This window comes from Micromesistius poutassou, assembly GCF_964030765.1.
Source record: "Micromesistius poutassou genome assembly, chromosome: 13".
NCBI classification, from domain to species: Eukaryota; Metazoa; Chordata; class Actinopteri; order Gadiformes; family Gadidae; genus Micromesistius; species Micromesistius poutassou.
This window is the reverse complement of record NC_140283.1, coordinates 13,459,999-13,472,747: the sequence shown is the minus strand read 5'-3', so window position 1 is coordinate 13,472,747 and position 12,749 is coordinate 13,459,999. Positions and strand designations below refer to the sequence as shown.

Here is a 12,749-nt window from a genome sequence, read left to right as displayed (position 1 = left end):
ACACAGGCTTGGCGATGCCACGGTTCTTCAGTAAGACGTCCTCTTGGACGTCGACAAAGGGGAAAACTAGAGAGCAGAGCTTCCCGAGCCGTTGCCTCCCAGCACAGCTTTGTGATGTGCTGGATAATCCAAAAGGGGGCAAAGAGCAGACCCTTACCTTATCCTGCTACTTAATAGGATGCATCTGAATTCAGTGTGTGTCACTTTGGATAAAACTGAAGCGTCAGCTTAACAACTAATTGGAAAATAGATGAATGCCCCACTGTGTGTGTAGTGGTAGGAATTGAGTGGAATGTCTTAGTTACTTAAAAAAAAAAGTCATTATTCATAGAGAATGCTCAAAATGCTCTTGCAGAAATTGAAAAAATAACAATGAACCAATCAAGAGACTTATTTTATCAGCTGTTGTGAGACTGATTCAACCATATTTTGGTGACGGTTGGTTAGTCAGTTATCACTTAAATCAGTCAGCGTCACTCATTAGTTAGTTGTTTTGGCAAAATCAAGAAATAAATCATGCAACATTTCAAAGAAATGGAGAGCAGCATCTTGTACAAATAGTTTTTTAATTACCTACTTTTGACTTTTACTCAAGTTTTCTTCAGAACATTACTTCCACTTCAGTAGGATTTCTCAGTCCTCCTTCCACCTCTGCCTCCAAAGATATGCTTTTGTTGTTAAGTTGATGGCTAGCTGTTTTTCCAAAATGTACCCTGGGCTTGCAGCAACAATTTGAATATTTCAGTTTCTCATCTCTGCAGTTTCTCATCTCTGCAGTTTCTCTCTGGGTGAGCATCAATTACGGTTTCCTTTCTTTGGCAAGATTGCAGGCGTCCCAACCTCTTTTTCACATAGACCTCATTTTTATGCATTTCCTCACATTTTTCACTTCTTCACAAGAATTGGTTGTTACTTCTTTGTTAACTTTTTGCTTAAATTAAAATCCCACTCATTAAAAATGTCCTTCATTTTTCATGGAAATTGTTCTACTTGTATTTTTGAGGTATCTACCTTCCATTGCCTTCCTGTACATAAGTGCATACAGACACACACACACACACACACACACACACACACACACACACACACACACACACACACACACATACCCCCTCCACACACACACACACACACACACACACACACACACACACACACCATTGATTAAAGCACTCCTCTCCATGAGTGGTGACAGGCGAAACAGCATATGCCATCCAGAACTAGGGTTGATGTCAGTCAACAGAAAAGACCCAATGGCACACAGAGATGCACACAAACACACACACACACAGGCACTTGTAAATCGAAGAGAGAGAGAGAGAGCAGTGGCGGTTTTAGGTACGGGCGAAGCGGGCAGTGGCATTACAGGGGGGGGCGGCACGAGCACACAAGAAAAAAAATGATCCGTGCATTTTCTATTATCGATAATAGAAAATGTGCGGATCATTTTTTTTAATTTATTTTTTTTACCCCCCACCCCCCCCAACAACTCCGCCAGCCCGTAATCGTGCCCCCCCCCCGCCAACAACTCCGCCAGCCCGTAATCGATCGATAATCGAATAGATATGATGTGTATATAGATGTGTTACTAACAGGTAACTCAAACCACAAAAAATAAAGTAGCATCATTGCTGAGACTCAATCGATCTGCTGGGACTGCTGGGCCCATAAGCTGAAAAGTCAACAACCGCAATTCATTTTCAGCAACTTTACATTTAATACATACCCTCCATTTTGGCTGTTTTCAGTGCATATATCACCAATGAAGGGCTTATAGTTACCTTTGTAACACAACAAAATCCTTCATAATCTTTGCATGTTGTCATTGGCTTTAAAAGGGAATTTCACCGGTGGAGACATGGATCTGTATTGAAAGTGGGTCATATATGTAGTCGAATAGTAACATCAATTTCTAATTTACCTAACACCGGAGCGGGCCAGTCAGTACCCGGCGTTAAAACAGGCGATATTGGCCTACTACGGCCATAGCCTCGCTGCTCGGGCGCAGCGCTTCCATGACTGGCGGTTTGACGCCAGAGGCGCCGTACGGACGCAGATCTCCCAACATGGCTGGCTTATCCGGAGGTGGCACGCAGCCGACGACGGACCCAGCATCCTGGATAGGGTGCTGATCGACAACACCATCTGTCAGCTCCCGCCGGACGCCCAGAGAACCCTCGCCACCAACCACCCCGACACTGTGGACGAGCTGGTCCGGCAACTGGAGAACTGGCAGGTCGCCCAGCAACTGAGTTCCAGCATCCGGACCCCATCGCGACCCGTCGAGACGCGGCGGGACCGCCGAGGACCAGATCCCTCTCAATGTCCACCCCCACTGAGGCCGCCGACCCCCTCCCCGGAATCCTGAGAGGATCGACGGTGTTTTAGCTGCGGACAACTAGGTCATCTAGCCCGCCCGTGCCTCGGAAGCTGGGATGTCTCCATGCCTTTTGCCTTCGCCGACGAGGGACAGGCAGAACCGTGTCTCCTGACAACCTGCTGGGCGCATCAGAAGCCAGGTGCCCCGAACCTCCCAGCGCTGGTAGGGGGTAAGGACACTCAGGCTCTCAATCGGGCCCCCAGGAGGATCTGAGAGCTCACCTCTCACAGAGCTCTCAGATTTTTCCCCGACAAGGGGGGGGAGGAACGGACCGACCCGGACAGTTCACCAGCGCCCAGCTACAGGACCATGTCCTGAAGCATGCCTGGAGCCATGTCCTCGCCCATGAAGGCCAAGCGAGGGAATCGGTGAGTAGCTTACCTCACCCACACTTCAGCACCAGGGCGGGCCTATTGTACCGGGTAGTAGAGAGAGGGGGGGTAGTGATTGAACAACTAGTGGTACCCCGCCCGAATGTTAGCAAAGTCCTGTTCATGGCACACTCCCATATGTTAGGGGCACATCTGGGCATGGATAAAACCAGGGACAGGATTTTAGACCGTTTTTATTGGCCTGGGGTGAAGAAAGATGTCGTCCAGTACTGTCAGGCTTGCCCGGAATGCCAGTACACGGTCCCCGAGACCCTCAGTCCGAAACCCTCTAATCCCAATGCCGATTATTGAGGTACCGTTTGACCGGTTAGCACTGGACATTGTCGGGCCGCTCCCCAAGACCAGCCAGGGTCATAGGTACATACTGGTGATGGTGGTCTATGCCACCCGGTACCCGGAAGCCCTGCCCCTCCGCACCGCCACTGCTAAGACCGTAGCTAAGGAGCTCATGCTTCTGTTCAGCTGGGTGGGGATAGCCAGGGAGGTATTAACAGACCAGGGGTCCTGCTTCATGTCACGGGTAATGAAAGAGCTGTCTGAGTTTTCTCCAGGTGAAACAGCTTCGTACCTCGGTGTACCACCCCCAGACCGACGGGCTCGTTGAGAGATTCAACAAGACCCTCAAGCAAATGCTCAAGAAGGCCATGGAGACTGACGGAAAGAATTGGGACCAGCTCCTGCCTCATGTGCTCTTCGCCGTCCGCGAGGTACCCCGAGCCTCCACAGGGTTTTCCCCCCTTCGAGCTGTTGTATGGGAGGAGACCAAGGGGACTCCTCGACCTCGCCAAGGAGGCTTGGGAGAGTCGGCCCTCCCCACATCGCACCATGGTGGACCATGTAGAGCAGGTGCGGAGTCTCATGGCTCAGGTCTGGCCCATCGTCCGGGACCACCTCCGACAGGCCCAGCAGGCCCAGGCACGGGTCTACAACCGGGGGGGCCCAGCTACGCATATTTCGACCCGGGGAGTTGGTCCTGGTCCTGGTACCAACCGCCGAGTGCAAATTCCTGGCCAAGTGGCAGGGGGCCATACGAGGTGGTCGACAGAGTGGGAGACGTGAATTATAGGGTAAGGCAGCCCGGGAGACGCAAACCCACCCAGCTCTACCATGTCAACCTGCTGAAGCAGTGGTGGACCGGTACCTCCCCACCGGTACCGGCTCCCCTGGTTCTGGCCGCCCGGCGCAGCATACTGGAGGTCCCCGTGGGAGACGACCTCAGCCCCGCCCAGAAGCAGGACCTGGAGGAAGTCGTCTTACAACACCAAGATGTCTTTTCGGAGATACCCGGCCGGACCACGGTATCCGAACATGACATTAAAACGGCACCAGGCGTCACTGTGCGCGTCCCGCCCTACCGGGTTCCGGTAGGGCGGGAGTGTCGTTGAGCAGCATCTTCCCTATGATCTTAGACAGTTTCCTGACAAATTGAATCATTATTTATATGTAGTTGACACTGGACCAAAAAACAAAAAGGCCACCTCAACAACCCAACCAACACACACACACACACACACACACACACACACACACACACACACAAGCAATGTGACCTTTCCTACCCAGACTTTATCTCTGACACTACTTTGCACTACATCACTACTTTAATTTGATTCAAATACGTTCATCCCCGTTCATTTTGCCTCTGTTTCTTATCAGCAAAAGGCATCAGTGTAAATCCCCCACAGGATCAGAGTCCAAGATTCCACTTTATTAGTATAGCACTTCATCACAATTACAGTCTGGAGAGGCTCCACAGGCCAGCACAACGTCTGAACAGAAGAAATACCCCCAAACAAGTACAACAGGAAACAAGGCGTTACACAGAGTGATCGTAAAATGCTGTTTAGCAAACAGGAAAACTGAAACGAATACATTCTCCATGTTATGACCGTGTCCATGTGCAGCTATAGTTAGATAGTAGATTTTGAACATGGTTCCTGAATGGAAGCAGCCCACTACAAGCCACTGTCCCTTTACAGTGTCACCCTCCTGCAGATGAGAAGGACTGAGTTGGATTGAAGGAGACTGCCAGGAGCGTAGCCAGAAGGTCTGATGCTGAGTGGGCTAAAGTGGAGAACTATTGTATTGACAATGTGAATTAAGCTGCAGCACCTTTCGCCTCCATTGGCATCGATGCAGCGTAATGCTCTATCGACCATCTTCACCCAGAGTCATACTATTGGAAGCTTCTTTAAGGGCCCTCCTCAGTCGAAATAAAAATGCTATCCATGGTTATTATTAAACAGCAGTTTCTGATCATTTTGCTTCATCTCCTCCTAAAGTCACACCAACCATTCTCAGGCTAAAATGGTCCCCCAACCCCCCCCCCCCCCCCCCCCCCGCCATGATAGCAGGAGCTGCTTGTTCCAATTGGCAACACACCACGCGCGCACAAACACAATGGCTTCCCGGGCCTTGAATAGAAACAAGCTTGGTGTGAAGCCTAATGTCGTGGTCAATTCCTCAGCATTAGAGACACAGATACAGAGATGGAGATAGAGAAAGAGGAAGAAGTAGAGATAAGGAGAAAGGGAGAGAGAGAAGGCTAAGAGAAGGGGTTGATAGAGACAGAGGAGGAGAAAGGTAGAGAGAGAAAGCGTAGGAAAGAGGTGAAGTCAATTTTTAAAATCAGTAATGAGAAAGGAGACATCGAAACACGGCGATGGAGAGTATTAACCCAAAGGTGAGCTAATCAATACGTTAATCATAGAGTTAAGGGTTAGATTAAATGAGGAGAGTCTATGCTCTCTGTTCTGCATTAATTGTTTAATGTTGCGGTTTAATGAAGTGGCAATATCTTCCCAAAAGCAAACATTGTACTCTGCAGTTGGATATTGTTGCTTTTATTGAATTATGTTATTCCCCATTATTCGGTTTTGATTAGCCTGAGTGGCTTAGACCTACAGAAAGCCTTTCATGAAAATACAAATAAGAGACCCAAATTTGTCCCTATTGCCTGCAGTTGAAACCCATTCTGCGTAGAAATCCATTATGCCACATGGATATTTCATGGCATTTTTAATAGGATTCTGGATAAAGCAACACAGGGTTAGTGAGAGTTATACGGCAAGGTTTACTTTCCATTCACATCAGCCACAATACCAATAGAAAACGCCTCCCTCACGGCCGCCGTGTTTGCTCACACAACCGTATCCTCTTCATCTGCTTATGGCATCATGCTATGTTAAATTCGTGATAAATAATTAAACAAAGCCAACTTTCTGTTCTGACGGATGCATGGTGACTCACACCCGGGTTGGGAAAAAGGCTTTTTCTCATGCGCTTGTGTCGTAGGAAGACACACCAATGGGAAGTCGTTATTTTGCCGCTCTTGTTCTGGTTTGGCGTAACACTTGGAGAAGTGGAAGGGATGGATGTCACTGAGACGCTGAGCGTTGTTGGAAGTTACAGCTGGGCGCTGTCAGTCAGCGCCTGCAGGGTTTTCAGATGCCGGTCGCTGCCAGTGTGAGCGCTCTTACCGGAAGCAACAGTTTGGGTAGTTTTATTGCTGTCCGTGATGTGTTCTCTGCTGTCAGAGCCCTTTAGAGTTGGGCTACAGCGCGATGGATGGGAGGACCCTTTCATTAAGTGTTTGCAACCGTCTGAGGGAGTTGCAGAAAGAAAGAGGGAAAGAACGTTCATTTGGTTTCGTGAGATTGTGCCTGGCAGCATCTCGAAAATATTTATATATATATATATATATATATATATATATATATATATATATAAAGTTGGGAGGAGTGTGTTTTTACCAAGTCATTCAAAAGGCTCCTTTTCCAGGTACACACACTAAATTCAGGAGGCCAAACACACCCAGCGTCAAAACGACGTTATACAACACATTCTATTCCAACGGTATCCAATGGCCGCGTGCGCCGGCGTCAGACAAGTATATAAAACCACAGAGTACGACTGACTCCAGAGGGACAGAGTTTAATTTTGCACATTTCAACTGTATGATTTCTTAACAACCAATCCGATTGGTCGATGTGGAATCTGCTCCATGTGGACCGTTTTCTCCCCTCTCCTCGTCATTGAGGAAATGGAGGAAGCGTTTCATAATGTTATTCAAATAATGCCTCATTTGTGTCTCTGGCTATGGTCATCCATACAATAAAAGAAAAACCAGGCATGGAGGCCTATTTAACACCACTTGGATCCATAATCGTGATGTAAAAGGGCATGACGCTAATCGCTATTTGAACCACGCGGACTGGATCGCCCCACTGACTAAACAGGAGCCCACAGCCTCCCGCTCAATATGGGGAACAAGATCACCCCCGTTGGCGGTGGTCATCGCCGCGTCGCCAGCCAGTCGCTGTGATTTTAGAGGCCGAGAGTAGTTGGCGGTTTGAAGTTACCATAACAATTATAAACCTCTCTTTGTCTCTCAGAAGCTGCAAGTGGACCTGGGTAATGTAGTTCCTCCATGGGTAATAGCGTTCCTCTATGGGTAATGGTTTAGCTTCGAAAGCCCAATGTACAAGACCGGGCTGCTCAGACCACCTTCTCTCCATCAGCAGTGCTAGTGGTGCTTGACTGGAAGTCTGGCTCAGTGTCCGACGTGTTGCAGCCGAATTGCTAATGCCTTCTGCACTCTATCTCGCTCTCTCCGACTCTCACCCTAGCTCGCTCTCTCACCCTGTCACAAGCTCTAATTCTTGACAGCTCTGGATGGTCGGAATGGTGAGGATGCTCGGAAAAGGAATTGATGGTCTCTCTCTCTCTCTCTCTCTCTCTCTCTCTCTCTCTCTCTCTCTCTCTCTCTCTCTCTCTCTCTCTCTCTCTCTCTCTCTCTCTCTCTCTCTCTCTCTCTCTCTCTCTAGCTTGCCTTTTCAGCCGTGATGAAACTGAAAAACCGACAGTCGTGATGAATATGCAGGCAACAGAAGACTTTTTGGTGTCACAGTCTGACTTTGAGAGCAAAACAGTGCCCTCCAGCAGTGTTGATGAGTGGACCGTCTACATTTACAACCACGAAAGTCATGGCGAGAGCTCTGCGTGCTGTGTAACAAACAATCCTAATTACCGTAGAAAACAATAAAAACAAAGCATGAGTACCCAACAGTAAACGAATACAAACGTCCACGTTCACACACACACAATAGTAATGCAAATAGGGGTTGTAAAGTGAGGCCACATGAGTTTACTTTAGCCAGAGACGTCACTCTGCATGTGGTTGCACCTCCCCTCTCTGCTCTCGCTCCCCATCCATGGCTGTGATATTTACACAGTGCTTCACACCGAGGTGCAGAGCCAGGCTGGGCTGGGCGGTTCCGTCTGCAGGAGCATCCTAATCCTCCTTCAGTCAGACTATGCCTCTGTAATCTCCGGCTTGCTCCCTCTGCCTATAAAAGTCTATCTGTCACACTCTGACTTTTCGTCTTGCACTTCACTGGTCCTCGGAGCTGTCTGTCTGTCTTTCTATTACCCATCTGTCTGCCTACCTTCATTCCTGTCTGTGTTTCTGTATGCCTAACTGTGAACGTGATTTAGACTTGACAGGTCATTCCTTGAATGTGAAATCATTGTTTTGTTATTGATCTCAAAACCATTCAGACACATTAAGTGGTTCACAAGTTGTGGATAATGTGCTGCTTGCATATGTGTTTTTGTGTGTCGGTGTGTGCCTAGCATGCATGCACTCGCATGCACGTGTGTCTGTTTGGGTGCAATAGTGTCTTTCCCATGGAAAAAGGGTTGTGTGTGTGTGTGCACATTTAAGTGCATTATGGACCTTTTCAGTGCACCTAGCCTCACATCCTCCTCCCGCTCAGACAACAGTGAGTTAGAGCAAAGCAGGAATACAATGAACCGTTTCAGGCAGGGACAATGAGCTACACAACAATGGCAGAGAACCAAAGAAAGATACTGGCATTTTCAACATTTTCCCCAGAGTTAAATCCAAAATAATAATAGCTATACAAAGCCGCCTGAGCGAGCCCAAGGCGGGATTTATCGTGGCACACCTCACCTGTGTTTGGTTGCGTCATTAGCCTCAGCTAATGTAAGACACGTACATGAGGGGACACATGAAGGAGGGTATTTGACAAAGAGGCACCGAAGTAATAAAAGCTTAATGTGGTGTCACATGGGGTCTTTCTGTAATTGTTGTTTGTTGTGTGTGTGTGTGTGTGTGTGTGTGTGTGTGCGTCTGCACGTGTGTAATATTTGATCAAAAAGATGCCGTTAGTATGCTCACACTTAATTTCACACCAAACCCAATGAAGGGTAAAATGCATGTTCTCCACTGCTGCAGAAGAGACGCACAGCAGCCCTAGGCTTACTCTAGCTCATCATCTGGGAGAAATCTTCACAACAACACACACGCACACGCACAAGCACACGCACACACACACAAACGCACACACATGTCAATTCACACATCCACACACAAACACACACACACACACACACACTCAAGTAAACATATAAATTTGGTGGACGCATCTTGCAACACCGCGAGTGCATAACGCTTAGCATGGTCCCCAGAGGAAATCAAACCCCAGACCCTTGCAGTGTTTTACTGCGCAGGCCAGTTGAACGACGCAGGACCGATCTCATTATATTCCCGTACGATATGCAATCGACATGACGCTCCCCTTGGATGGTCGTCCGTTGCGACACGTGTGATAGTGCCGACGTGTGTACGCGGTGAAGGGTTCGAGGTGGGACGAGGCGCCACAGCTGCTCCGCAGTATTTCTGCGTGGTCTACTCCTGGCGACCAGAGCAGAACGCCACAGCTGGGTCTACACACACGTCGCTGGAGACGGAGGTTCATTTCACATTGAGCTAAACACACAGAGTCCCAGCTGAGCGGCGAGAGCGAGAGAGGCAGAAGAGAGAGAGCGCACAAGTGCGAGAGAGAGAGAGAGAGAGAGAGAGAGAGAGAGAGAGAGAGAGAGAGAGAGAGAGAGAGAGAGAGAGAGAAAGAAAGAGAAAGAGAGAGAGAGAGAGAGTGGAAGGCCAAACTTCAGTAGTTTGTAGGCCCCCCTCGCCTCCTATATCCCATTGTGAAGACGCCTTCACAATGGAGAGTGACGCCTATTTGCCTTCACTCTCCCTTTGCACTCACCACCAGAAAACTTGGCCAGTTGTCAAAGTCAGCTGCAGCCACAGCTAATGAAGAGGTTGATTTATTAGCACAAATTCAACGAATGAGAGGGAGGGAGGGAGAGAAATCCCGGGGAGCAAACACAGAGTCTAGGAGATGAGAGACAAAAGTGCAATATACACCAAACTAACCACCAGAGAGGAACTACAGGGGGGGAGTGAAGGGGAGGAACAAGTATCCACAACACTGAAGCAGACAGCGAGAGAGAGAGAGAGATATTAGGAAGAAGCTGTGAGAGACATCAGGGAGACTACGAAAAAAAGAGCGATCAGTAACAGTAAGCCAGAGACAGAGAGATAGCGATAGGAGAGAGAGGGAGAGATCAATCCGACAGAGAGAGAGAGAGAGAGAGAGAGACAAACAAACAAAGATTCTTGCAGGGATGCCCCCTTTTCCCCCCACCCCCCCTCCCAGTGGTTACTTTGAGGCACAGCGAGGCACACAGGTAGGTGCCGGTAACAGAGAGAACAGCCTCACCGTTTGCTGCAGGTCAGGGATTCCTATGCGGATGACGACAGTGTTCCCGGTGGGTTCCTCCATGGGTCCTCCTTGCGCGCTCGGGTTCCTCCGCTCTTCTGCACCGGGCCGCAAAGCCGGGACGCCGTGGGGAACGGGACTACCGCCGCCGCCGCCTCCAACACCACCGCCACCGCTGCTACTTCTGCTGCCGCCGCCGCCGCCGCCGCCGCCACCACTGCCGCTGCCGTCCTTTCCCCGGGAGCCGGTCCTGCCCCCCCGGCTGCCTGTGCACGCTGCCTGTGTGTGGGGAGCCGGTGCGGGAGCGTGCGCGCGCTGCTGCTGCTGCGTGTGTACGTGTGTGCGTGCTGCTCCTGCTCCTCCTGCTGCTGCTGCTGCTGCTGCTGACTGGGGTGCTGCTGGTGGTGGTGCTGCTGCTGCTGGTGGTGGTGCTGCTGCTGCTGCTGCTGCTGCCGGGGAGGGCTGGGCGGCTCATGGTTGCCGACTGCCGGACGCAAAGGCATGCTCTGTGTGTGTGTGAAGAGGGCTTGCTCCGTCTCTCTCTCTCACACACACACACACACACACACACACACACACACACACACACACACACTCACACTCACACTCACACTCTCTCTCTCCTCGTTTCGTTTTCTCCCTCGCTCTCGCTCACACCAACAGATGCACACTGTTGGCTCCCGCTACGCACACACAGCGCTTGCAGCGTTCATCACTCGCCTGTGAAAAGGAGAGAGAGAGAGAGAGAGAGAGAGAGAGATTGGGAGTAATAGAGAGAAAGAAGGAGGGCAATAGGGAATTACAGAGAGAGAAAAGGGAAAGAGAAAGAGGTGGAAGAGTAAAATATTAAACAGAATATATAAGCATCAAGGGAACTCGCCAGTCGCCACTTAAATGAGCTGGAAAGATAGGGAAATGTGAAATAGTTTTACTCTAATGAGATTTGCACCAAAAACACTCTTATAAAAGCAATAAATGCTGTGCATAATCACCAACCGAATATTAAAAAGATAGGGTTTGTGTTGAAATGCGTGTCTCAATTAGAATTATCATGATCCTTTACCACGGACTGAATGAACTGTGCTCATGAGCAATTCATACTTCATCTTTCTCTACCAGCTTCGCATTCGGTTTGCTGGAAGCTTTGTAGTGGTAGGCAGAGCAATCAGCAATTCTGTTTCAAAACGCTGTGCTGTCACGTCACGTCATAGCAGCAGGGGAGTTAGGCAGACGTCTGATCAATCCTATCTCCCTCTTTCTTTCTCTCTATCTTTCTCACTCTCTCTTTCTCTCTCCATATTCAGTGTTCACCTGTCAAGTGTTCAAGGAATTGTGCAATTACAAATTACATTTTAATGTCAACTCAGGTCCAAATTATACTGTGCATGGTCAAAACTGAGGCTGGGTACCCTATGTGTGAGTGGAGGGTGAAACTCATACACAGCTTGGCATTTGAGAGGTTCCCTGGTTTTCGCTGTGCATGGGTCATTATATTACGAATCATGTAGACCAATCGTGTGTAGACCACCAGGATCGAAATTGTCTCGGAAGCAAGAGGCTTTGTGAGGCTCCCACAGAGAAGAGAGACCAGAGTGTAGTGCCTCTAACCACCTGTAGGCTCAAGCGTTAGATTGTGACAGAATGACCCACCCTCATTCTCAAACTGTCAATCAGTCATGCGTTGAATCTTCAAGCACCATTTATATCGCTCTGCTCATGGATCTGTGTACGCGGTGGTGTAACTTAGGTGAATTTGGATGGAAATAACCAGTGTCTTTTAATAAGTAATAACAATGAACAGAGTGGAGGTTATTGCTGCCAAGTGCATTCGCTGTTGGAAAACCATTTTCACGGCTCTGCGGAAATATTAGCATATCTTACATCTATAGTTATTTTTATATTGAATTAAAACATTTGTCGGATGAACAGCCAAGAAAGATAATATTGAATTGAATATATGTATTGATTTAATAATCTGCCAAAATATATATACTATAATAAACACCTATTTGGCCCTATTAATAAGGTATTGGCTTTTTTTGTTGATGAACTTATTCATATTTATTTCACTTTAAGAAAGTTCTGTGCCCTGGACCAGAAATAGGAATAAATCTTCAGTTTTGCTTTATTGAATGACTAGGTAAACAATCTAGGTAAACAAGTTTCTAAATGTTGCAGATTGCTAGTACGAAGTGATTACGACTTCCCATGGGAGATTTCACATGCCTTGCATCATCCTGGAATAATGTAGAAACCAAGACTCAACGAGATGTAATCTAATACAGAGGAGAGATGCTGAATGTGGTTCAAAGTGAAAAGAGGAAAACACACAAAAAACACTTTCACTGATATGGAAGCCATTGACGTGGCTGCACCACATTTAAC

The 12,749-nt window shown here is 48.3% G+C and overlaps 1 protein-coding gene across 9 annotated transcripts in view; it reads right to left on the bottom strand.

The window, feature by feature from the left end:
• Positions 1–10,561, bottom strand: part of shank3a (SH3 and multiple ankyrin repeat domains 3a) — a 146,968-nt gene extending 136,407 nt beyond the window's left edge. For all 9 annotated transcript variants that reach the window (XR_014637866.1, XR_014637867.1, XR_014637868.1 and 6 more), the window contains exon 1: positions 10,365–10,561. Coding sequence is in view for 6 of the 9 variants with exons in the window: in XM_084477570.1 (XP_084333696.1) it covers positions 10,365–10,427 (63 nt within the window). In the remaining 3 variants the exon portion in view is untranslated. The remainder of the gene's footprint in view (positions 1–10,364) is intronic.
• Between the last annotated feature and the right edge of the window lie 2,188 nt (positions 10,562–12,749).